Genomic DNA, 26040 nt, shown 5'->3' on the forward strand with positions numbered 1-26040 from the left:
TCTGAAAGACTAAAATAATCCTTGAAGATAGCAAAGGCTCTCTCCCTATATCCCAGAAGAAGTGCTCTTGTATGAAACATTTGTATTTCAGCTTTTAAAAGCTTCAGTTTCAGTCTTGGGGCTTGGTTTACCTTTTCTCTTCTCTTCCTGGCCTTCTCTGTGTACAGACTTACTGGCTTTTTTAGCTCTGTGGCCCTTGTGCACCTGATCCATGGTTTGACAGAATCAGTATGGCATTCATGGAAGCTGGGTCTTTGTTTCTCTGATGCCCTGCTGGTTTTTCTTAGTCTGGACTTGAGCAGGTGGTTGGAATGTGTGCCTTTTTTGAAGCACAGGCCTTTGTTGGAATTGAGCTAGGGACAGCCAAGAGGTGACTCAGATCCAGGACTAGGTTTAGCTGTCCAAGACCCCGACTGCAGGTTCTGGGTGGAAGTCCAGGGTGTTCTGGAGAATGCCGTATTTCACGGGTCTGGAAGGAGACAGAACTCACAGAAGTTTGCTATGGGAAGTCACAGCAATGTCCCGTCCCTTCATGAGCCATGACTCTGAAACACAATCACCAGGCAGGTAGGAGGCAGCATGTGTGTAGCCAACACTTAGTGATGTCCCTTACCAGTGCCAGGGCTGCCACCAGGCTAACACTCTAGGGCAAGATAGTACATCCAGAAAAAGAACTGAAGCCGGGCGCAGTGGCTCACTCCTGTAATCCCAGCACTTTGGGAGGCCAAGGCGCGTGGATCACCTGAGGTCAGGAGTTTGAGACCAGCCTGGCCAACATGGTGAAACCCTGTCCCTACTAAAAAATACAAAAACCTAGCCAGGTGTGGTGGCGGGCACCTGTAATCCCAGCTACTAGGGAGGCTGAGGCAGGAGAATCACTTGAGCCCGGGAGGTGGAGGTTGCAATGGGCCAAGATTATGCCATTGCTCTGCAGTCTGGACAAGAAGGGTGAAACTCCATCTCAAAAAGGAACAAAAAAAAGAAAAGAACCTAAGATGAAAAAGGCCTGGTGTGGGGTGTGAGAGGCCCCAGAGTGAGGCCCTGGACATGTCACCCAGCCTGGGGCTCAGAAGAAGCCGTATCTAGCCATCACACAGGCTGCCTACAGCCTGCAGCAGGGGACGCTGACTGCTGAGACTGGGGGCCAGCCTCCTCAGCTTCCTCCTGTTTTGGGGGAACAATTTCCTAAACTTGGAAGCAATAGAAAACCAATCTCAAAGGAAAAGACTGACAGATTTCAGCATGTACAAACTGAAAATTTGCCAAACACGCAAAGGCCTAATGGTGATTTTTTTTTTAAGTGCCTAGGAGACTGGGGAAAACCTTTGTGGCAAATGACACAGAGCAAATACCTTTTTTTAGGGGAAAAAAAAATTTTTGTTATTAAGAAAAGTCAGTTAGTCCTCAGCAGCACAGAGAACCTTATGGGGAAGAAAAGTTGACTGGAAAAACCAGCTCCTAGGAAAGTCCCAAGAGATAGAAATGGTGTGAGGCTGGCATGAGCAGGGACAGGTCAGTGCTAGCCCCAGCTTCACCCCCAGATGTCCATGCCTTAGACTCACTAACACGCCTGATGAGAATTTAGTCCTCAAGGCTGAGCACAGTGGCTCTTGCCTGTCATCCCAGCACTTTGGGAGGTGGATCACCTAAGGTTAGGAGTTTCAGAGCAGCCTGGCCAAGATGGTGACACCTTGTTTTTACTAAAAAACAAAGCAAAACAAAAAATAACCAGGAGTGGTGGCACGCATCTGTAATCCCAGCTACTTAGGAGGTTAAGGCAGGAGTATCGGCAGAGGTTGCAGTGAGCTGAGATCACGCCACTGCAGTCCAGCCTCAGTGAGACGGCAAGACTCTGTCCCCAAAAAAACAGAAGTGGCATGTGTGTGATTTTTGCATGTTGCGTTAGTTACAAAGTGGAAGTGACAATCACATCACTCTTCCCATTTGCTGTCCGTGTGTGTTGCGTTTCCGCCCTTCTCCCGTGGGCCCACTGAGCAGCCACGGGGGTCCTGAGCTGAAGTTGCTCTGTTGCCCCAAGCATCCCTTCCCCTGTGGACCCCATGCACATGGCCCTCTGCCCTTGAGAGCAGCTCCTCGAGGTGGCCGGGCCGTCCTCTGCTCCCGTACCCAGGGTACATCCGGGAAGGCTTCCTGGCCGTGCAGCACGCCGTGGACCGGGCCATCATGCAGTACCATGCTGATGCTGCCACGCGCCAGCTGTTCCAGAGGCTGACAGTCACCATCAAGAGGTTCCCGTACCCGCCGTTTATTGCGGACCCCTTCCTTGTGGCCATCCAGTACCAGCTGCCCCTGCTGCTGCTGCTCAGCTTCACCTACACCGCGCTCACCATTGCCCGCGCTGTCGTGCAGGAGAAGGAGAGGAGGCTGAAGGTGACTGCTTGCATCGGCTTCCCGACACTCTAGAAACCGTGCTGTCCTGTGGAGGCCATGTCCAACACCTTGGCGTTTTAGTATTATTTTTTTCTTAGAGACGGGGTCTCACTCTGCCACCCAGGCTGGAGTGCAGGGGTACAAACACTTCTCACTGCAGCCTCAACCTCCCTTTGCTTAAGTGATCCTCCCACCTCAACCCCTCAAGTAGCTGGGACTACAGGTGTGCACCACCACACCCAGCTAATTTTTTGTTGTTGCAGAGATAGAGGTCTTTCTGTATTGCTAAGGCTGGTCTCGAACCCTTGGCTCAATAAATTCTCCCATCTCAGCCTCTCATAGTGCTGGGAGTACAGGCATGGAACTGTCCAGGAACTCTTTTTGAGGCTGCCCAGTCATTGATTGGCTTGGTGCCTTAAGTAACTTTCATAAAACTGTGCAGCATTGAAAGAGTCAGCAGTGGGCTATAAAATGGTTCTGGGGAAAAAACACTGTGTGCATATAGACTTGTACAGATCCACAGATCAAACAGGGCAAAACGTGAAATGGTTACTGAACCTAACAGTGGGACTGTGAGAGACTGTCGTGCTCCTCTTCCCGCATAAGAAAGGGCTGGCCCTGGGCACTGGCATGTACCTGGAATCCCAGCACTTTGGGAGGTCAAGGGGGGCAGATCACTTGAGGTCAGGAGTTGAAGACCAGCCTGGCCAACATGGTGAAACCCCGTCTCTAAAAAATACAAAAATCAGCTCTCATGGTAGTGCACACCTGTAATCCCAGCTACTCGAGAGGCTGAGGCACAAGAATCACTTGAACCCGGAGGCGGAGGTTGCAGTGAGCTAAGATTGCATCACTGCACTCCAGACTTGGGGAACAGAGCAAGACTTCATCAAAAAGAAAGAAAGAAAAATAAATGAGGAGCTGAATTTTTAACTTTATTTTTAATTAGCTTCAGTTGAAATGGCCACACCTGGCTGCTGACTGCCATACTGGTCAGTGCAGCTGCCCCAGGACTCCTCAAGCACTGTGGTCAGTGGAGGAGCTGGGTTTCCTCCTCACCGCTCCTGACTCCTTGACTGGGCAGGTGAGAAGGAAGTTGTGGTCAGAGCCGCCCCATCACTGCGCCTCATCCTTCACCTCAGAGATTCTGGGCCCCACCTTTCAGAGTAGGGGAGGATGAGGGAATGAATGACTGTGGCGTCCACAGCTACGGTCTGATCTGGGGTCACATCTCACAGCCAAGGAGGCTGGTGTTGGTGTGGTTAGGAACTGGCAGGGTCTTTCTGCCCACCCCCAGAGGGGCTGGGCTCCCGGCGCCTGACACAGGACCCGAGCTGCACCACACAGCTTGCAGGGATGATCTCAAGTACCACGGAAAGACGGGAGCATGAGCTGGGAGTGTGAAATCACTCGACAGAATAGAGGGCTGGTGGGCTGCAGTGGCTCATGCCTGTAATCCCAGCACCTTGGGAGGCTGAGGCAGGTAGATGACTTGAGCCCAGCAGTTTGAGCAAGACCAAACTGGCCAACATAGTAAGACCCTGTCTCTACAAAAAAAAATGTTTAAAAGGAGCCGGGCATGGTGGCACCCACCTATAGTCCTAGCTACTCAGGAGAGTAAGATGGGAGGATCACTTGAATCCAGGAATTCAAGGCTGCAGTGAGCTATGATTGTGCCTTTGCACTCCAGCGTAGGTGACACAGCCAGTCCCTGTCTCCCAAAAAAAGTGAGGAAAGGGGGCTGCCGGGGCAGTGAGACTCAGGCCTTCTGCTGTCCAGCCTGGCACATGCTGTTCTGGCAGGCAGCGGTGGGCCCCCAGCAGCATGGCGGCTTCTCTCCCCAGGAGTACATGCGCATGATGGGGCTCAGCAGCTGGCTGCACTGGAGCGCCTGGTTCCTCGTGTTCTTCCTCTTCCTCCTCATCGCCTCCTCCTTCATGACTCTGCTGTTCTGTGTCAAGGTGAGTGTGGCATCAGCGGGGCTCCGGTGAAGCGGGGAAGAGTCAGGGCAGCCAGGGCACCCCAGCAGGGCCCTCTTCGGAAGAACTCCATGGTCAGCAACTTTAGAGAGAGTCTTTCCCTCTTGGAGGAGAGGAGCGGTGGATGTCCCACTCCCGGGGCCGTGGAGCCACATCCCTGTGACCAGGGATGTTCAGGAGTCCTCCTGGTCCACCCCCTCCGGCCCACCCCACCCGACTCCTGCCTGCGCCCCACAGGTGAAGCCGGATGTGGCTGTGCTGTCCCGCAGTGACCCCTCCCTGGTGCTGGCCTTCCTGCTCTGCTTCGCCATCTCTACCATCTCTTTCAGCTTCATGGTCAGCACCTTCTTCAGCAAAGGTGAGTCCCAGTCATGGGGCAGAGTAGGGTTGCCAAGGGGCCAAAGGCCATCTGCGTGGAAATCACCCAGAGGCTGTGATTGCAAGGGAGAGGGGCCTGGTCGAGCTGCCCAGGGAGGAGCTGATGAGGGGAAGGTTGGACTGGGAGGAGGAGAATTCAGAGAAGGCAAGCAAGTGGGTGGCTGTGCTGAGCGCTGTCCAGCAGCCCAAAGGGAAGGCGAGCCAGAAGTGAGGACAAAGTGAGCCCGGCCATGTGCAGAGCCTCGCGGTGATGGTCACGTTGAAGGTCATTTCTCCTGTCTGAATTTTGTGTATTCGCTTTGTTGTCATTCTCCTTTGCCCATTTCTTCTCCTTCCCAGCGTTCTGTTGGGTGATACAGTCTCCTCTAGTGCCCTTTGCCTCTGATGGTTCAGAGGCTATAAGTTATATTTCTCTTTTTTTAGTGACCACCTTTAATGTTTCACTTAATTGCTTACCTCTAAAATTCCAAAAAGTGAAGTTATTCAGTATTCCCAGCCTCCTCCCAGATATAACTCCAACCTCACCACCACTCTAAGTACTTGCTAGTGATTCCCAGTTTTTTTTTTTTAAGACAGGGTCTCACTCTGTGGCCCAGGCTGGAGTGCAATGGCACAATCTTGGCTCACTGCAACCTCTGCCTCCTAGGTTCAAGTGATTCCCCTGCCTCAGCTTCCTGAGTAGCTGGGATTACAGGCGTGCACCACCATACCTGGCTAATTTTTTTTTTTTTTTTTTTTTGTATTTTTAGTACAGATTCAGTAGTTCCAGCTACTCAGAAGGTTGTGAGGCAGGGGAATCGCCTGAACCCGAGAGGTGGAGGTTGCAGTGAGCCAAATCATGCCACTGCACTCCAGCCTGGCAACAGAGCAAGACTCTGTCAAGAAAGAAAAAATGAGAGAAAGAGAGAAAGAGAGAGAGAGGGAGACAGGGAGGGAGGGAGAGGGAGAGGAAAACAAAAACACATAAGTGATGACATGGTAGCTCACACCAGGAAGGAGGGAAAGGAAGGGAAGGAAAAAAGGGGAAAGGAGAAAGGGAAGGAAAGAGGAAAGGAAAGGGAAAAAAAAAACTTAAGTGACAACATGGTAGCTCACACCTGTAATCCCAGTGTATTATGAGGCCAAGGCAGGAGGATCACTTGAGCCCAGGAGTTTAAGACCAGCCTGGGCAACATGGCAAGACCCTGTCTCTACAAAAAAAATGTTTAAAAATTAGCCAGGTGTGGTGGCATGCGCCTGTGGTCCCAGCTACTCCGGAGGCTGAGGTGGGAGGATTGCTTGAGCCCAGGAGGTGGAAGTTTGAAGTGAGCTGAGATTGTACCACTGCACTCTAGCCTGGGTAACAAGAGAGGGATCCTGTCTCAAAAAAAAAAAAAAAAATCGTAAGCAATTACTTTCTATGTGACATTCCTGTGCTTTGCCGACATATTTGATGTGCGTGTGATTTTCGTGTACTCAGCTTCTTTAGAGTCACTCTTGTCTGTGTTGAAGCACATCCTTGAGTAGTTCTCCTAGTGGGCATCAGTGAGTGGTTTATGCTTTTGACTTTATACCTCCAAAGGTGTCTTTATTTTGCCTTCACTGCTGTATAATATGTTAGCTGCCTATGAAGTTCTCCATGGATAGGTATTCTCCCTTGGCAATTTTATGATGTTCTTATTGCCATCTGATACTCATTGTTCGTGGGAAGTCTGCCAACAGGGTAGGTGTGATTTTTCTTTTTCTTTTTTTTTTTTGACACATAGTCTTGCTCTGTCGCCCAGGCTGGAGTGCAACGGCACGATCTCGGCTCACTACAACCTCCACCTCCTGGATTCAAGCAATTCTGTTGCCTCAGTCTCCTGAGTAGCTGGGATTATAGGCATGTACCACCACGCCAGGCTAATTTTTGTATTTTTAGTAGAGATGGGGTTTCACCATGTTGGCCAGGCTGGTCTCAATCTCCTGACCTCATGATCCACCCGCCTTGGCCTCCCAAAGTGCTGGGATTACAGGTGTGAGCCACTGCTCCCAGCCTGCTGTGGCTGTTTTAAGCATACAGGTCAGTGGTGTTAAGCACATTCACATCGTTTTGCACCACCCCCATGTCCACCTCCAGAATGGTTTTCATGTTTCCTTACTGAAACTCAGTCCCTGTGAAACACTGACTCCCCCACCCCCATTCCCTGGAAACCAACATCCTACTTCTTGTCCCTAAGAGTTTGATGAATCTAGGGACTCGGTGTAAGAGGAATCGTACAGCATTTATATTCTGTGCCTGGCTTGTTTCACTGAGCATAGATAGCGTCTCCAAGGTTCATCCGTGCTGTAGCCTGAATTCCTGTCCTTTTCCAGGCTAGATGATATTCCACAATGTCAGTGGGCCACGTTTTGTTTACTTGTTCATCCGTCGTCGAACTCTTGGGTGTCCCTGCGTTGTGGCTGTCTTGCGTGTGCTGTGCTGGACATGGGTCCTTGCTTTTAATTCTTTGGGTGTACACCCAGATATGGAATTGCCGAATCCTATGGCAGTTCTGTGTTTAACTTTTGAGAACCTGCCAGACTGTCTTTCCCACAATGTCTGCACCGTTGCACATTCCCACCAGCAGTGCACAGGATGCCATAGTCCCCCGAATCCTCGCCAACACCCATTGTTTTCTGATTGTTTTTTATAACCGCCATCCTAAATGGTGTGAAGGGGTATCTCTCAGTCTTCCACGTGTTTTTTTTTTTTTTTTTGAGAAGGAGTCTTGCTCTTGTCACCTAGGCTGGAGTGCAGTGGCATGATGTCAGCTCACTGCAACCTCCGTCTACTGGGTTCAGGTAATTCACCTGCCTCAGCCTCTCAAGTAGCTGGGACTACAGGTACATGCCACCATGCCTGGCTAATTTTTTGTATTTTTAGTAGGGATGGGGTTTCGCCATGCTGGCCAGGCTGGTCTCAAATTCCTGACCTTCTGATCTGCCTGCCTCAGCCTCCCAAAGTGCTGGGATTACAGGTGTGAGCCACCATGCCCAGCCCCCTCACATCTCTTAACTACTTTTTTTTTTTTGAGATGGAGTCTCTCTCTGTTGCCCAGGCTGAGTATAGTGGCACAATTGGCTAGCCTCCTGAGTAGCTGGGGCTACAGATGCCCCCCAGCACACCCAGCTAATTTTTGTATTTTTAGTAGAGACAGGGTTTTGCCATGTTGGCCAGGCTGGTGGCAAATTCCTGACCTCAAGTGATCCTCCCACCTTGGTCTCCCAGAGTGCTGGGATTACAGATGTGAGCCACTGCGCCCAGCCTCTTAATTTCTTTTTGTTAACTATACTTTTACAACTCCCTTTCTTCTTCTTTTTGTGTGACAGAGTCTCACTCTGTTGCCCAGGCTGGAGTGTAGTGGCACAGTCTTGGCTCACTGTAAACACTGCCTCCTGGGTTCAAACAATTCTCCTGCCTCAGCCTCCCAAGTACCTGGGACATTGGCGTGACATGGAGGTGGGCACTTATAATCCCGGCTGCTTGGGAGGCTAAGGCAGAAAAATCGCTTGAACCTGGGAGGCAGAAGTTGCAGTGCGCTAAGATCGTGCCATTGCATTCCACCCTCGGTGATGGAGAGAGACTCTGTCTCCAAAAATAAAAAAATCCAAAGTGCAGGATAAGCCAATGAATGTTAACATCAACAGAGTGCAGAAAGTTCATTGGTTACTTTATGGCAACTAAGCTTTCCAAAATTACTGCTTGTTCAGTGGCGCTTGAATGCTATAGTATCAAAGAAGAATATCCACAGATATCTGTAAAAATCACTACAATACCCTTTACTTTTCCAACTGTCTAGCTGTGTGAGGCCAGATTTTCTTCATATACATCAACCAAACAACATAAAAGGGTAAACAGGCAGATGTGAGGACCCAGCTGTAATCTGTTAAGCCAGATTAAAGTCTGACAGATTTAATCTGTTAAATCAGATCCCTGCTACTTGGGAGGCTGAGGCAGTAGAGTCATTTAATATTATGGATGTTTACAAAAATGTGAAACATTGTTCCTGACTCAAGTACCAGAGGTGGAGGGGTAAAAAACCAGTAAAGAAAAAAAAAAAAATCAGCCGAGCACGGTGACTGACGTCTGTAATCCCAGCACTTTGGGAGGCCAAGATGGGCAGATTGCTTGTGCCCAGGAGTTCAAGCCCAGCCTGGGCAACATGGCAAAACCTTGTCTCTACTAAAAATATAAAAAAAATTATCCGGGCATGGTGGCACACACCTTTAGTCCCACCTACTCAGGAGGCTGAGGTGGGAGGATTGCTTGAGCCCGGGAGGTGGAGGTTGCAGTGAGCTGAAATCACACCACTGCACTAGAGCCTGGGTAACGGAATGAGACCCTGTCTCAGAAAAAAAAGAAAAAGAAAAAGATTAGAAAAACCACTGCCATTCTTCTCACTAAATTGTGGAGAATGTGGGGTTTTTTTTTCATAAAAATATTTATGTTAACTTGTAATGGATTTATTACTTTTATTCTTAAATTTAAGAGTTTTAAATGTTCTTAGTATAAACTTCTTGTAGAATAAATATGGATATATATATATATATATATATAAAAAACCCACATTAAAAAAGCCCTTTGGTGTCCTTAATAATTTTTAAGGATAGAAAGAGGTCTTAAGACCAACAATTAGGGCCGGGTGCGGTGGCTCACACCTGTAATCCCAGCACTTTGGGAGGCCGAAGCGGGTGGATCACCTGAGGTCAGGAGTTTGAGACCAGCCTGATCAACATGAAGAAACCCCATCTCTACTAAAAATACAAAAATTAGCTGGGTGTGGTGGTGTATGCCTGTAATCCCAGCTACTCGGGAGGCTGAAGCAGGACAAGCACTTGAACCCGTAAGGCAGAGGTTGCAGTGAACCGAGATCACGCCATTGCTCTCCACCAGCCTGGGCAACAAGAGCAAGACTCCATCTCAAAAAAAAAAAGAGCAAAGATTTTGATGGCTGGGCACAGTGGTTCAGACCTGTAATCTCAATACTTTGGGACACCGAGGCGGGAGGATCCCTTGAGCCTAGGAGCTTTAGACTAGCCCTGACAAAATAGGGAGACCCATCTCTACAAAAAAAAGTTTTAAATGAGCCAGGAGTGATACTATATGCATGTTGTCCCAGCTGCTCTCCCTAGCCGGAGGTGGGAGGAGCGCTTGGGCCTAGGAGGTGGAGGCTGCAGTGAGTTATGATGGCACCACTGCACTCCTAGGTGACAGAGGGAGACCCAATCTCAAAAGGAAAAACAAAAACAAAAACAAAGAGAGCACTGCTGGCATGGACAGAAAACATGCAGATCTCTCCACACCTCCGTAACCCACTCACTCACCTATTCCGGGTCCTTCTTGTGTGTAACCTTCTCCTCAAAGCCTTCCTTGCCCGTGGGAGCCTCTTCTCCCATCCTGCGCCTCCCTGCTGTGTCCAGCGTGTGTCTCCATTGAACACACATTGCTCTCTGTCACCCTACTAGATTCCAGGAGTGGGAGGGGAGGGGTTTTCTCTGATGTTTTATGCGGGCTGCCTCCCTCGTGCCTGGAACAGAGTGCTCAGTGAGTATCTAACGATTGAACAAATGAATGAATGAGACATCGGGAAGCCCAGGCTGCCAGGGCTTGTGTCTTGTGTGGAGGGCAGCAGCTGGGAGCAGGTTGGATGGCTTGGCCCCAGGAGGAGGGGTTCCCTGTATCTCCAGGGGCCCAAGCCCCTTCTGAAGGCGCTGACACTCGTGTCCCCCGGGTCTTTCTCTACCTGCAGCCAACATGGCGGCAGCCTTCGGCGGCTTCCTCTATTTCTTCACCTACATCCCCTACTTTTTTGTGGCCCCTCGGTACAACTGGATGACTCTGAGCCAGAAGCTCTGCTCCTGCCTCCTGTCCAACGTCGCCATGGCAATGGGAGCCCAGCTCATTGGGAAATTTGAGGCGAAAGGTGAGTGTTTGCCTTACCCAGGCTGTTCTTGCCAAATCAGTCACCTTTGAGAGCATCCAGCCACAGGAGCCGCCAGCAGCAAGGCTGCACCTAGGACGGTTGGCAGGCAGTCGGGACCGCTGAAGCGCGCAGCATCCGCAGACAGCGCTGAGTGTGGGCTGGGAGCCGGCCATGTCCCCGGTCGAGGGAAGCTCAGCTTCATGGCAGAACGGGAGGTGATGGGGGCCACAGGGCAGTGGGCCGAAGAAGCCCAAAGCTCAGAGGACAAGAGGGTTGGAGCATCCACCGGCATTGGCACCACACATGCATCTTGTCTGATGGAGGGATCTAACTTAGTGATCTGAGCCTCTTTCCGGTTTTATTTTTTATTTTTTTTAGTTTTTAAATATTTTATAGCGATGGGATCTCACTGTGTTGCTCAGCCTGGTCTCAAACTCCTGGCCTCAAGCAGTCCTCCTGAATAGCCAGTATTACAGGCATGAGACATCACACCTGGCCTCTTCCAGCTTCCTGAGACATTGAAAATTATTACACCAGAGATCTCAAAGTCTGTGAGTTTTGAGGACCTTTTTTTTTTTTTTTTTTTTGATACAGAGTCTTGCTCTGTTGCCCAGGCTGAAGTGCAGTGGTGCAGTCTTGGCTCACTGCAACCTCTGCCTCCCAGGTTCAAGCGATCCTCCCACTTTTACCTCCTGAGTAGCTAGGACCGCAGGTGTCTACCACCATGCCCATCTTATTTTTTTAATATTTTTAGTATAGAGGGGGTTTCACCATGTTGGCCAGGCTGGTTTTGAACTCCTGACCTCAAATGATCTGCTGTCCACCTTCTGAAGTGCTAGGATTACAGACATGAGCCACTGTACCCAGCAGGGTTTTGAGGACTTTTGATCAACCACTGCTCTTGATAGAGGGTAGAATTAACATCTTCCGGCCAGGCACGGTGGCTCACACTTGTAATCCCAGCACTTTGGGAGGCTGAGGCGGGCGGATCACAAGGTCAGGAGATCGAGACTAGCCTGGCCAACACAGTGAAACCCCGTCTCTACTAAAAATACAAAGATTAGCCAGGCATGGTGGCAGGCACCTGTAATCCCAGCTACTTGGGAGACTGAGACAGGAGAATCGCGTGAACCTGGGAGATGGAGGTTGCAGTGAGCCAAGATTGTGTCACTGCACTCTAGCCTGGGTGACAGAGCTAGACTCCATCAAAAAAATAAACAAGAATTAGCATCTTCCCAGTGCCACCTGCATTGATTGGTGATGGTGGCAGAGAGGCCTAAGAGAGAAACAAGTGATAAACTACAGTGCCTTTTTCTTTTCTGGTTTGTTTTTTGAGACAGTGTCTCACTGTGTTCACCTAGCCTGAAGTGCAGTGGCACCATCATGACTCACTTCTTTTCTTAATTTTTATGAAATTAAATTAAGTAAAACACTTCCTTGGTCTGCCTTGGCCTGTGGGTTCTCATTCTGCAAGGCCCACAGTGGGCACCAAACCTGGCCTGAGAGCCTCTAGCTAGGCCCCCTCCCAACACTGCTGCATCAGAGGTCAAGTCTCCAACATATGAATTTGGGGAACCCAGTCAAGCCATGGCACCATGCAGTTCCTAGCTGCAGCCTGCAAAGGTCTGGGTCTGTGGAAGGAGGTAAGAGTGTTCAGTGTTGCTTTATCTTTCATTAGAATGGTTTTCTTCACTTGGCAGTGTCTCCTAACACTTTAGCTTCTATATATATGTGTTTCCATGTTTCATCATGTGTTGATAAAATGTAGACTTTGTTCTTTTGCTTCCTCTTTAAAATTTTTTTTAGAGACAGGGTCTCACTCCATTGCCCAGGCTGGAGTACAGTGGCAAGAAAATAGTTCACTGTAGCCCTGACCTCTCAGGCTCAAGTGATCCTCCCACCTGAGCCTCCTGAGTAGCTGGGACCACAGGCATGTGCCACCACATCCAGCCATTTGCCTGTGTTGCCCAGGCTGGTCCCAAACTCCTGGCCTCAAGCAGTCCTCCTGCCTCAGCCTTCCAAAGTGCTGGGATTAGAGATGTGAGCCACCACACCCAGCTAGAGTGAATTTTCTTAAAACAGACAAATCTGTTTGTTTGAAAGTGCAGACTCACCAAGGCTGGAAGCAGTATTTGCATCAGGGTCTTTGGCCAAACAGAGGGTGTTCGAACACACAGATCCCTAGCACTGTCAGGACAGCAATGTTGGCAAACCAGAAAGAAGATGAAAACCATGAGCTCCATTAAAGAGAGCTTTACAAACATGTTTGAAATATTTCTGTGATTAAAAAACACATGGCCGAGGCAGGAGGAAGGCTTAAGGCAGGAGTTTGAGCTCATCCTGGGCAACATAGCAAGACCCCCGTTACTACAAAATTAAAATTTAAAATAAAACTTATACTAGGCTGGGTGGGGTGGCTCATGCCTGTAATCCCAGCACTTTGGGAGGCTGAGGCGATTGGATCGCTTGAGGTCAAGAATTCAAAACCAGCCTGGCCAACATGGTGAAACCCCGTCTCTACTAAAAATACAAAACTTAGCCGGGCGTGGTGGTATGTGCCTGTAATCCCAGCTACTCAGAAAGCTGAGGCAGTAGAATCATTTGAACCTGAGAGGCAGAGGTTGCAGTGAGCCAACATCGTGCCACTCCACTCCAGCCTGGGTGACAGAGCAAGAGTCTTGTCTCAAAAAAAGCAATAAATAAATAAAGACTTCTACTAATGCACATTGACCCACATTGGCCGTTCTCAAATCAGAGATGTGGGTGCATGTGTATGTGTGTACATATGTGCATATGTGTCACATTAAATGCAAGCCTGTCTTGTTCAGTGAATAAGCTGTTGCTGGTCTGTGACTTAATGATTTTGTAACCTGCGGTTGTCTGACAGACTTGAAGAAAGCTATCAGGTTTGTTATAAAACCCAGAAGGAAAAAGGCATGCTGGCCAAGCAGCGACCATGCAAGGCCAAACGTGCACACCTGCGCCATCAGGGGCTTTGGGGTCCCTGGGCCCCCCACCCTGCCCAGTTTCAGGCCACTTTCCTGGTGTGTCTTCCAGGCGTGGGCATCCAGTGGCAAGACCTCCTGAGTCCCGTCAATGTGGACGATGACTTCTGCTTCGGGCAGGTGCTGGGGATGCTGCTGCTGGACTCCGTGCTCTACGGCCTGGTGACCTGGTACATAGAGGCCGTCTTCCCAGGGCAGTTCGGTGTGCCTCAGCCCTGGTACTTCTTCTTCATGGTGAGTTCTGACACCCTGCTCTTGAGCTGCTGCCTCTGTGAGTGCAGAGGTGTCCCCAGTGCCTGCTCAGGGATCCCTCCGAGTCCCTGGCATGCAGCGCCTGCATGGGGCTGGGACACAGAACCCTGCCCTGTGCACACAGGGGGTGGTGTGTCCTAAGGGCCCTTGGGATTGATTCAGAGAGAGATGAAAACCCACCATACCAGAGACAAACCCTTTCACTCCGGGGCCTGAGGCAGAGGGGTGCAGAGAAGGTGCTGCTGTGGCCCCTCTGTGCAAGACCCACACATGCAGCTTCTGTTGCCCACCTGCCTCCTCAATTCCTGCCTCTTTTCTTGTAAAAAGTAGCTTACTGGGTTTTCTGCCTACAAAATCTAGCTTCTTATGAAAATGATCACTTTCCTAGAATCTGTAGCTCAGTCTCATGGTGAGATGAACACTGTTGACATTTGGTGTGTACTTTGCCGAGTTTCCTTCTCTGCATTTATGGATCCACATGTAGCATAGCTTCATTTGTTTTATAAAAATGGGATCAGAGGCCGGGCGCAATGGTTTACACCTGTAATCCCAGCGCTTTGGGATGCCAAGATGGGTGGATCACCTGAGGTCAGAGAGCTTGGCCAACATGGTGAAACTGTGTCTCTACTAAAAAAAAATACCAAAAAAAAAAGGCCAGGTGTGGTGGCTCATGCCTGTAATCCCAGCACTTTGGGAGGCTGTGGTGGGCAGATCACCTGAGATCGAGAGTTTGAGACCAGCCTGACCAACATGGAGAAACCCTGTCTCTACTGAAAATACAAAAATTAGCCGGGCATGGGGAGCACATGCTTGTAATTCCAGCTACTCTGCAGGCTGAAGCAGGAGAATTGCCTGAACCCGGAAGGCCAAGGTTGCGGTGAGCTGAGGTCACACCATTGCACTCCGGCCTGGGCAACAAGAGTGAAACTCTGTCTCAAAAAAATAAAAAATAAAAAAAATTAGCCAGGCGTGGTGGCAGACGCCTGTAATCCCAGCTACTCAGGAGGCTGAGGCAGGGAGATTTGTTTGAACCTGGGATGCAGAGGTTGCAGTGAGCTGAGATTGTGCCACTACACTCCAGCCTGGGCGACAGACCGAGACACTGTCTCAAAAAAAAAAAAAATGGGATAAGCGTGGACACGGTCATTCATGCCTGTAATCCCAGCACTTTGGGAGGCTGAGGTAGAAGCAGCACTTGAGAGCAGGAGTTAGAGACTGGCCTGGGCAACATAGTGAAACCACATGTCTACAAAATAAGTGAAAAATAAAAAAATATGGCCGGGCATGGTGGATCACGCCTATAATCCCAGCACTTTGGGAGGCTGTGGCAGGCGGATCACTAGGTCAGGAAATTGAGGCCATCCTGCCTAACACAGTGAAACCCTGTCTCTACTAAAAATACGAAAAATTAGCCGGGTGTGGTTGCATGTGCCTGTAGTTTCAGCTACTCAGGAGGCTGAGGCAGGAGAATCACTTGAACATGGGATGCAGAGGTTGCAAAGAGCTGAGATCAAGCCACTGCACTCCAGCTTGGGTGACAGAGCAAGACACTGTCTCAAAAAAATTCATAATAAAAAATAAATATATATATATATATTAGCCAGGCGGCACACGCCTGTGGTCCCAGCTACTTGGGAGGCTGAGGCAGAAGGATCACTTGAGCCAAGGAGGTTGAGGCTGTAGTGAGAAGTGTTCACACCACTGTACTCCAACTTTGGTGACAAAGTGAGACCCTGTCTCCAAAAAAAAAGGATTGTAATGTAAAAAATGCTTAAAACTTGCTTTTTTAACCTAATAGTACAACTCAGATATCTTAAATACATATATGTATTTGTCTATTTATAAATATAGATTTAGATTATTATCTAAATATATTGACAAATTTTGTTATATTTATAAATATATTTCTAGGCATATACCTCTTTAAGTATCACTTTCGTTTATAGTGACACAGGGTATTCTATCCTATGGGGTCATCACCATATCTTTAACTAATTCCCTACTGATGGCTAGTTAAGGCCTTTTTTTTTTTCTTTTGAGTCAGAGTCTAGCTTTGTTGCCCAGGCTGGCATGCAATGGCATGATCTCACCTTACTGCAACCTTCACCTCCCAGGTTCAAGCAATTCTCCTGCCACAGCCTCCTGAGTAGCTGGGATTACAGGCATGCACCACCATGCCCGGCTAATTTTTGTATTTTTAGTAGAGATGGGCTTTCCCCATGTTGGCCAGGCTGATCTAGAGCTCTTGACCTCAGGTGATCCACCTGCCTCAGCCTCCCAAAGTGCTGGGATTACAGACGTGAGCCACCATGTCCGGCCAAGACCATTTCTTTTTTCATTCTTTGATTCTGCAAATATTTATCAAGTGTCCACTATTGTAATTCATCAACTCTAAGATGACACTGATTGTTAGAGGTAATGGTTACTCCATCTATCACTAAGAAATAAAAATGCCACAGTTGCTCTAAGGCATTTTATGATTTAAGATGCATTCTGATTTTAAAATAACTTTACATATGAGAGCTGTGTTCCTGAGAACCAGTGAAGTGCAGTGTGTGCCAGACGCTGTTCCGGGTGCCGGAAGTGCACTGGGCACGGAGCTGCAGGTGAACAAGTTCCCGCCCCACAACTTCCCCGGCACTGATCCTGCCAGGCTGTTGCTTTCACTTTCCCTGGTGCTTTGCCTGCACCACCATGTTGACTGCATCCATGTAGGCACTGTCCTCAAGGGCGGTGTGTGAGGTACGTGGCTGTGTTATTACCCCATGCACCGAGCTGTTTCTGTAATGGCCACACAGAGGACGGGAAGAGGCTTCCTCACAGCAGAGGGAGGCGCGGCACCTTCGGCTTCTCTTGCTTACAGGCACGAGCTCACATGGAGCTTGAGCAAGGAAGCAGCCGGGTGGCATGGGGACACAGCTTCCTTTCCATTTTGGCCCCACGTCCCTCTGGAGTGGAGCGTTAGATAACCTCTCTGTATGAAATTTCATTGCAGACGAACTCCCTTCCCCTGTATAGGATCCAAGTTCATCTTCACAAGCCTATGTGTAACTGTTATGCCCACTCGCCAGGTTAGGAAACTGAGGCTTTGAGCTTTCCCAGGGAGGAAGCAAGTCAGGGTCACTGTGGGGCTGTCTCTGGGCAGCGCCTTCTCCACAGCAGTGCCTCGAAAACATGGCTGTGTGCATCTAGTGTGTCCGCTGGTTGTTGCTTTGCTAGTCACAAACAAAACAAACTGAAAACTGACAGCCGTCTTCTTCCCTCTCAGCCCTCCTATTGGTGTGGGAAGCCAAGGACAGTCACAGGGAAGGAGGAAGAAGACAGTGACCCCGAGAAGGCGCTGAGAACTGAGTACTTTGAAGCTGAGCCAGAGGACCTGGTAGCGGGGATCAAGATCAAGCACCTGTCCAAGGTGCCGCCTCCCATGGGGTCAGGGAGGGCCGGGACTGCTAGGACCACAGGGAATACTTAGCAGCACAGCAGTGAGACCTCACGGCCTGCCAGGTGCTCCCTCTGAGCCTTGTTCCCTCCTGCCCTGAAGGAGGTTCTCTAGGGCACAGACTACGTCTCCAGCTTCTCAGGGGATGCCGGACTCGGCCGTCCAGCAGTGCCTCAGCCTCATGGGCCTCTCAGTGTTGCAGAGACACTGAGGGTGTCTGGGACATGTTGGGGTTGGGGGAAGCCGGAGGGGAGCAGCCAGGAGCAACATATGCCCGAAACATCCCTCCCCTCTGCACACTGATGTGACGCTGGGCTTGGCTCCTTCCTAGACGGGCAGGGGAGCAGGAGAGGCCTTCGTTGTGGGCCTCGGAGCTGTGGGTAGCCCAGGGCAGCCTCTGCCTCTCCTGCAGGTGTTCAGGGTGGGAAATAAGGACCGGGCAGCCGTCAGAGACCTGAACCTAAACGTGTACGAGGGGCAGATCACCGTCCTACTGGGCCACAATGGCGCCGGGAAGACCACCACCCTTTCCATGCTTACAGGTGAGGGATGGGTGGCCTCATGTCCCTTGCAACCAGCAGGCCCCCCTTCAACATGTTCTCAGCACCACCCCTGCACTCCCCCATGGGGCTTTCAGGCCTTCCCCAGCCACAGCAGCAAGAGATGTGCCTCAGCCCCGTAAGCCCAGTGCAACATGCAGGGAGACCCCCAGGGACTCCTGCTCTCCTCACCGCCTCTGTCTGTGAATGCCCGAGCTTGATGGGGTCAGTAAAAACAAATGAGGCCACACAGGAGCAGGTCCACCCCGTGCTAATTCTGTCACCAAACCCCCCTCTGAGAGCCGTCCCCTGTGTACCACACCCCCGCCCCCCAAGCTGGTGTTTCACTCAGTCTTCCCCTAGCACTAAGGCATCTGGCAGTGACACAGGCTGGGACCTGGGGCGGGGCTGAGTGTGGTGACTCACCTGTGTGTTTGTGTGCTGTGGGTTTCTCCTCCACGACTAGCTGTGCATCCGTGGCAGGACTGTTCCCATGCCGCTTCTTTCTCCCACTGGCCCAGACGAAGCCCACCCTGGTGGGAACAGGGTTCCTGGCCCTCTCATGGGCAGGGTCCTCAGGGGAAGTTAAGGGAGACAGACAGGATGGGGGTCATTACCCCTGGTGCTGAGGAGTAGGATCTTAATGCTGAACGTGGGGTCTCCCGCTGGGCCCCAGGTCTCTTTCCCCCTACCAGTGGACGGGCATATATCAGCGGGTATGAAATTTCCCAAGACATGGTTCAGATCCGGAAGAGCCTGGGCCTGTGCCCCCAGCATGACATCCTGTTTGACAGCTTGACAGTAGCAGAGCACCTTTATTTCTATGCCCAGGTGAGTGAGGGCCAGGGGTGTGCAAGGGGTGTTTCTGCTGAGGTGCTTGGGTTTCTGGGGCAGTCCAGGTGCCCCGATCTCTTCCAAGGATTTAAACTGGAGGAAGGGAGCAGGGAGGGCATGAGCCAGGGTTCTGAGTCCAGCCATATCAAGAGGAGGTTCCTCTCTCCAGGAGCTCACTGACTAGGGCCGGCCTCCTGTCAGGAGCCCTGCATCTCCCATGTCCCATGTCGTTGCAGCTGAAGGGCCTGTCGCGCCAGAAATGCCCTGAAGAAGTCAAGCAGATGCTGCACACCCTCAGCCTGGAGGACAAGTGGAACTCACCGAGCCGCTTCCTGAGTGGGGGCATGAGGCGCAAGCTCTCCATCGGCATCGCGCTCATCGCAGGCTCCAAGGTGTGGCAGCGGGACTGGAGGCAGTGGGCTCCCCTGCTGCTCGGCCTAGGCTGGCCCTTCCGCCATGGCCCAGGCACCTTGGCCCTTGATGCCCCAGACAAGGCCATCACCGTCTTTGGAGGACTCGAACCGGCTCCTCGAACCCCTTGATGGGGCCTCCCACAAGGCCAGCCTCGGCCTGGGTGTGGTGCTCCCTGGGGCATGGCTTGCCCTGGGAGATGACTCTACCAGCATCACGAGGCTGTGCCTCTCCCCTGCAGGTGCTGATGCTGGACGAGCCCACTTCGGGCATGGACGCCATCTCCAGGAGGGCCATCTGGGACCTTCTTCAGCAGCAGAAACGTGACCACACCATTGTACTGACCACCCACTTCATGGACGAGGCTGACCTGCTGGGAGATCGCATCGCCATCATGGCCAAGGGGGAGCTGCAGTGCTGTGGGTCCCCGCTGTTCCTCAAGCAGAAATACGGTGAGCGGGGCCAGGCTGTGACAGGGTCAGTGTCCTGGCTGCTGTGCCGAGGAAATGACTGCTGCCTTCATGAACGGCCCTGAGATCAGGCAGGGGTGGCCTTCTCTAGACCTCCTGTCTGTTGCCTCTGGGTGGAGAGCCTAGCTGGGCAGGGGGGTGCTTGTGAGAGGGAAGAGGCAGGGAATGGAGCTGAAAGTCTGTTCGGTTAGGATGTGGTTAAACCGTGACCAAAAGAACAGAGGCCAAGCCCAGGGCCACCAGGAGCAGCAGTGCCCTTGGAGAGGCCAACACACAAATCAACATGGCAGCTCCTGTGTGAGAGCAGCTCACGGTGTGGCCAGGGCCGGCGGTGTCTAGCAGGATCTGGACCCGGCCCTCTGACCGTGCACCTGTGGCTTCCCTCTCAAGGTCATCTCCTGGTCAGCATGACTGGGTGTGCCAGCCTCAACCACATTCCAACAGGGGCTGGAGCAAAGACACAGGAGCCCTCCTCCCCTTAGGACACCCCCCAAGTGCATACCCCTCCTCTGCTGCCTTCCTTGGGGCCAGCACGCAGGCAGCCCTGGTGACTGAGCGGTGACACATTGTGGTCGGCAGCAGGCTAGAGGGGATGGCCTATGTCCTGAGTGGCCACATGCTCAGCCAAGACACCAGGGTTTTGTTACCAGGAGGGAGGAAAACAGGCCTAAGGGGACAAGGAACTGTCTGCCACAACCTCTGAGAGTTTCACCAGCCAGTTCCTGCCCAGCTGCCCAGTTGGCAGAGCCATTGCTCTTCCTGGGCCCAGCATCCTTGTCTCTAAAGAGGACATTGGGCCAGGTGCAGTGGCTCACGCCTATAATCCCAGCACTTTGGGAGGCCAAGGCAGGCGGATCACTTGAGGTTAGGAGTTCAAGACCAGCCTGGCCAACATGGTAAAACCCTGTCTCTACTAAAAATACAAAAACTTAGCCTGGTATTGTGGTGCACGCCTGCAATCCCAGCTACTCGGGAGGCTGAGGCAGGAGAATCACTTCAACCAAGGAGGCAGAAGTTACAGTGAGCCAAGATTGCACCACTGCACTCCAGACTGGGTGACAGAGCAAGACCCCGTCTAAAAAAAAATAATAATAAGGCATGGAATCCCATCTTCTGCACAGTGACACTGGGGAAGAGGTGAGATGCTGTCTCTGATAGTGCCGTGCAGTGTGGCCTCATAGCCAGTAGCTCTGGCTTCTGCTCCTGCTGACAATCTCTTCCTAGAATCGTACCATAACCATCAGTGTTAACCTCACAAGACAGAATCCCCCACGCATGGGCTGTCGCTGCTGCTGATATCCTTTCCTGATGCTTATACAGTTAGGTGGAGACTCCCCCTTCCAGCAGGTGTCCCTGACAGTGCTCAGCACCCCAGATCCCCAGCAGCTCTTCCCAGAGGGAGCAGGAAACAAGACCCTCAGGACAGCTCTGGGAGCTCCGAAACGCATTCATTCTGCTTCAGCTGCCCACCTCTGGTTCTCTGGCCTCCTTCCCACCAGCCTGCCTGGAGTGAGCCCCAGAGACCCCTGTGTGAGCATGAAGAGACCTGGGGGATCAGCCAGAGGGCTGACACGTGGCCCTATGTTCCAGGTGCTGGCTACCACATGACGCTGGTGAAGGAGCCGCACTGCAACCCCGAAGGTATCTCCCAGCTGGTCCATCACCATGTCCCCAATGCCACGCTGGAGAGCAGCGCCGGGGCTGAGCTGTCCTTCATCCTTCCCAGAGAGAGCACTCACAGGTACGCCTCCCAGGGAGGCACGCACAGGTATGCGCAGATGCACCTCCCAGAGACGGTGCACAGAGGTACGCCTCCCAGAGAGGGTGCACACAGGTACAACTCCCAGGGAGAACACTCACAGGTGCACACAGGTACAACTCCCACGGAGAAAACACACAGGTATGCCTCCCTTGGAGGGCGTGCACAGGTTCACCTCCCAAGGAGGGCATGTACAGGTACAGCTCCCAGGGAGGGCACGCACAGGTATAGGTCCAAGATGGGATCCCCATGAGGGCTCGGTGCTCAGAGGCACCTGCCCTGCCCCTCTCTGGCCTGGCCAGTGGGCACTCTTAGACTCTCAGCCTGGGGACAGACAGCCCAGGTGAATCTGCTTAGCTGGGTCCTAGGTGCCAGGCCTGCTAGCCAGGAGAAACATAAGTAGGACCTGGAAAGAAGAATCACATTTCTCACTCATCAAAGGGCACTCAGTGCTTATATGGGGCTCACACTCCATAGTGAAGTTCTGGGATTACAGGCGTGAGCCACTGCACCAAGCCCAGATTTTGCACTTAATGTGCCAATATCCTTTCTCTTGTGATTTCTTCTATTAATTCTGTTCTTAGAAAGTGTTTCCAGTCAGGCACAGTGGCTCACGCCTATAATCCCAGCACTTTGGGAGGCCGAGGCATATGGATCACAAGGTCAAGAGATCGAGACCATCCTGGTCAACAAGGTGAAACCCTGTCTCTACTAAAAATACAAAAATTAGCTGGGCATGGTGGCTCGCACCTGTAGTCCCAGCTACTCAGGAGGCTGAAGCAGGAGAATTGCTTGAACCCAGGAGGCGGAGGTTGTGGTGAGCCGAGATTGCGCCATTGCACTCCAGCCTGGGTAACAAGAGCAAAACTCTGTCTCAAAAAAAAAAAAAAGAAAGAAAGAAACTGTTTCCCAGCTGCATGCGTTGGCTCATGCCTGTAATCCCAGCACTTTGGGAGGCAGAGGCAGGCAGATCATGAGGTCAGGAGTTCGAGAGCAGCCTGACCAACATGGTGAAACCCCATCTCTACTAAAAATACAAAAATTAGCCGGGCGTGGTGGTGCATGCCTGGAGGCAGGAGACTCCTGAACCCGGGAGGCGGAGGCTGCAATGAGCCGAGATGACGCTACTGCACTCCAGCCTGGGTGACAGAGAGGGACTCTGTCTCTAAAAAAAGAAAGAAAGAAAGAAAGAAAGTGTTTTCCTAACCCTCAACTAAATGATTACTCACCAGTGTCTTTTGTTTTGTGGTTTCATGTGTGTGTTTGCTATCCGAGCAGCCTGACAGGCCAGAGTGTTCACAAGACCTTACGTGAGGCAGAAACAGGGCACAGTGGGATATGTGGGAAATTTCTGTCCCTTCCTCTCAATTTTTTTTTTTTTGAGACAGAGTTTCATTCTTGTTGACCAAGCTGGAATGCAATGGTGCCATCTTGGCTCACTGCAAACTCTGCCTCCTAGGTTCAAGTGATTCTCCTGCCTCAGCCTCCTGTGTAGCTGGAATTATAGGCATCTGCCACCATGCCTGGCTAATTTTTGTATTTTTAGTAGAAACAGGGTTTCACCATGTTAGCCAGGATGGTCTTGAACCCCTGACCTCAGGTGATCTGCCCACCTCAGCCTCCCAAAGTGCTGGGATTACAGGTGTGAGCCACCGCACCTGGCCTTCTTCCTCTCAATTTTGCTATGAACCTAAAACTGCTCTTAAAAACCTAAGTCTGGCTGGGGGCTGTGGCTTATGCCTATCATCCCAGCAGTTTGGGAGGCTGAGGTGGGTGAATCACCTGAGATCAGGAATTCAAGACTAGCCTAATCAACATGGTGAAACCCCGTCTCTACTAAAAATACAAAAATTAGCCGAGTATGGCGGTGGGTGCCTGTATTCCCAGCTACTCCAGATGCTGAGGCAGGAGAATCACTTGAACCCAGGAGCGGAGGTTGCAGTGGGCTGAGATCACACCCCTGCACCTCTGCACTCCAGCATGGGTGACAGAGTGAGACTCCTTCTCAAAAAAAAAGAGAAGAAAAGAAAACTAGAGAATCAAACCATATGAACCTAACTTTTAGCCAGGCATAGTGGCTCATGCCTGTAACCCCAGCACTTTCAGAAGCCAAGGCAGAAGGAGACCAGCTTGGGTAACATACTGAGACCCCATCTCTACAAAAAAATTTAAAATTAGCCAGGTATGGTTGTGCACACCTGTAGCCCCAGCTACTCAGGAGGCTGAGGTGAGAGGATTGCTTGAGCCCAGGAAGTCAAGGTTTCAGTGAGCCAAGATTGTACCACTGCACTCTAGCCTGAGTGACATAGCAAGATCCTGTCTCAAAAAAAAAATGCATTTCAAAGAGTTAACCTCCTGTGGTCCCTCCCCACCCATTCTACAGGGGAGTGGGGAAGTGATTTTTTTTTTTTTGGAGACAGAGTCTCACTGTTGCCTAGACTGGAGTACAGTGGTGCAATCTCAGCTCACTGAAACCTCCGTCTCCCAGGTTCAAGCAATTCTCCTGCCTCAGCCTCCCAAGTAACTAGGATTACAGGCATATGCCACCACACCCTGCTTTTTTTTTTTTTTTTGTATTCTAGTAGAGACAGGGTTTCACCGTGTTGCCCAGGCGGATCTTGAACTCCTGAGCTCAGACAATCCGTCCACCTCAGCCTCCCAAAGTTCTAGGATTATAGGTGTGAGCCACTGCACTGCACCTGGCATCTTTTTTTTTGAGATGGAGTTTCACTCTGCAACTCAGGCTAGAGTGGAGTGGTGCGATTTCAGCTCACTGCAGCCTCCACCTCCTGGGTTCAAGTGATTCTCCTGCCTCTGCTATCCGAGTAGCTGGGACTACAGGCACCTGCCACCACACCTGGCTAATTTTTTCTGTTTTTATTAGAGACAGGTTTCACCATATTGGTAAGACTGATATTAAACTCCTGACCTCAGGTGATTTGCATGCCTTGGCCTCCCAAAGTGCTGGGGTTACAGGCCTGAGCCACCACATCCAGCCAAGTGGGGTAATGCTTTAGGAACAAATTATCTAGAAAGTCACTGAGAAGCAACTCATCATGCTGAGTCTGTTTTTCAGGTTTGAAGGTCTCTTTGCTAAACTGGAGAAGAAGCAGAAAGAGCTGGGCATTGCCAGCTTCGGGGCCTCCGTCACCACCATGGAGGAAGTCTTCCTTCGGTCAGTAAATGTGCGTTTCTGTCCACCTAGGACTGGGCTCAACGCTGCAGAGGACTTTTTATTTTTGAGATGGATTTTCACTCTTGTTGCCCAGGATGGAGTGCAGTGGTGCAACCTCTGGTTCAAGCAATTATCCTGCCTCAGCCTCCTGAGTAGCTGGGATTATAGGCATGTGCCACCACACCCAGCTAGTTTTGTATTTTTAGTAGAGACAGGGTTTCTCCATGTTAGTCAGGCTCATCTTGAACTCCCAACCTCAGGTGATATGCCGACCTCGGCCTCCCAAAGTGCTGGGATTACAAGGGTGAGCCACCACGCCCGGCTGAGGACTTTTAAAAAGTACAGTGATGAGCAGTCACATCCGTTATGATCTTGAATGCCCATGTGAGGCTGGAGGAACAGCCTGGGGTGGGGCAGGGCAGTGGCCACCACCAGAGCTCAGATGGTGGGCAGGAAGGTTTTTAATCAGAGGGCATACTAATGAGATGACAACACTTGGTGTCTCTGACCAGATCATGGAGGATGAATGGGACTGGGAGAACCCAGTGAGGGAGAAGGGCTCTGGCAGTGGCCAGTGGAGCGAATATACAGGCCTCACGGTGCCCTGCACACAGGAGCAGGAAGCAGGTGGCCTGACGAGGTTGCTTAGCTGGCTTGGAGGCACCTCCTGCCTGCTGCAGCTTAGTTGTGTTTCCTAATTGGTGGGGAGGTCTAGGAAGGGTGTGTATGTGCACATGCGTGCATTTAAGCTCCATTGAGATGTAATTCACATAATATTTAAAAATCACCTCCTCGGCCAGGCATGGTGGCTCATGCCTGTAATCCCAACACTTTGGGAGGCTGAGGTGGGGTGGATGGATCACTTGAGGTCAGGAGTTCAAGACCAGCCTGGCCAACATGGTGAAACCCTGTGTCTACTAAAAATAGAAAAATTAGCTGTGCGTGGTGGCAGGCACCTGTAATCCCAGCTACTCGGGGGGCTGAGGCAAGAGAATTGCTTGAACCTGGGAGGCGGAGGCTGCAGTAAACCAGGATCACACCACTGCACTCCAGCCTGGGCAACAGAGCGAGACTCTGTCTCAAAAAAAAAAAATCACCTCCTCTTCGTGTGCAATATTCACACAGTTTTACAACCATCACCACAGTCCATTTTCAAACATTTTTATCACCACCCCTGCCAAAGAACTTCACGCCCCCACACAGTCACTCCCCACCAGTGCCTAGAAGCCACTGGTCTGCTTTCTGACTCTATGGATTTGCCTATTCTGAATATTTCCTAGAAAGGGAATGAGGCACACAGGATGTGACCTCTGCACCTTGCTTCTTTCACTCAGCAGCATGTTTCCAGGCCCATCCCGGGCGTAGCAGCTGTCAGTACTTCCTTTTCATGGCTGAGTAATATTCCATAGGAATAGCTCACACTTGACTTATTCATCGGTCATTTGAAGGACATGAGGGTTGTTTCCGCTTTTTGGCCATTATGA

General features: G+C 51.1%; 1 protein-coding gene across 5 annotated transcripts in view; it reads left to right on the plus strand.

The window, feature by feature from the left end:
* Positions 1 to 26040, plus strand: part of ABCA3 (ATP binding cassette subfamily A member 3) — a 60577-nt gene that overhangs the window by 18854 nt on the left and 15683 nt on the right. For 4 of the 5 annotated variants that reach the window (XM_064362334.1, XM_064362336.1, XM_012441763.3 and 1 more), the window contains 12 exons: positions 2132 to 2391; positions 4236 to 4352; positions 4608 to 4728; positions 10499 to 10672; positions 13730 to 13911; positions 17198 to 17341; positions 17781 to 17910; positions 18584 to 18738; positions 18978 to 19133; positions 19394 to 19604; positions 21213 to 21363; positions 24458 to 24556. In XM_064362334.1, coding sequence (XP_064218404.1) covers positions 2132 to 2391; positions 4236 to 4352; positions 4608 to 4728; positions 10499 to 10672; positions 13730 to 13911; positions 17198 to 17341; positions 17781 to 17910; positions 18584 to 18738; positions 18978 to 19133; positions 19394 to 19604; positions 21213 to 21363; positions 24458 to 24556 — 1900 coding nt within the window. The remainder of the gene's footprint in view (positions 1 to 2131; positions 2392 to 4235; positions 4353 to 4607; positions 4729 to 10498; positions 10673 to 13729; positions 13912 to 17197; positions 17342 to 17780; positions 17911 to 18583; positions 18739 to 18977; positions 19134 to 19393; positions 19605 to 21212; positions 21364 to 24457; positions 24557 to 26040) is intronic. The other variant, XM_064362337.1, reaches the window with a different exon arrangement.

Source organism: Aotus nancymaae, unplaced genomic scaffold, assembly GCF_030222135.1.
Source record: "Aotus nancymaae isolate 86718 unplaced genomic scaffold, 86718_ANA_hifiasm-v0.15.2.pri h1tg000049l, whole genome shotgun sequence".
Lineage (NCBI taxonomy): Eukaryota > Metazoa > Chordata > Mammalia > Primates > Aotidae > Aotus > Aotus nancymaae.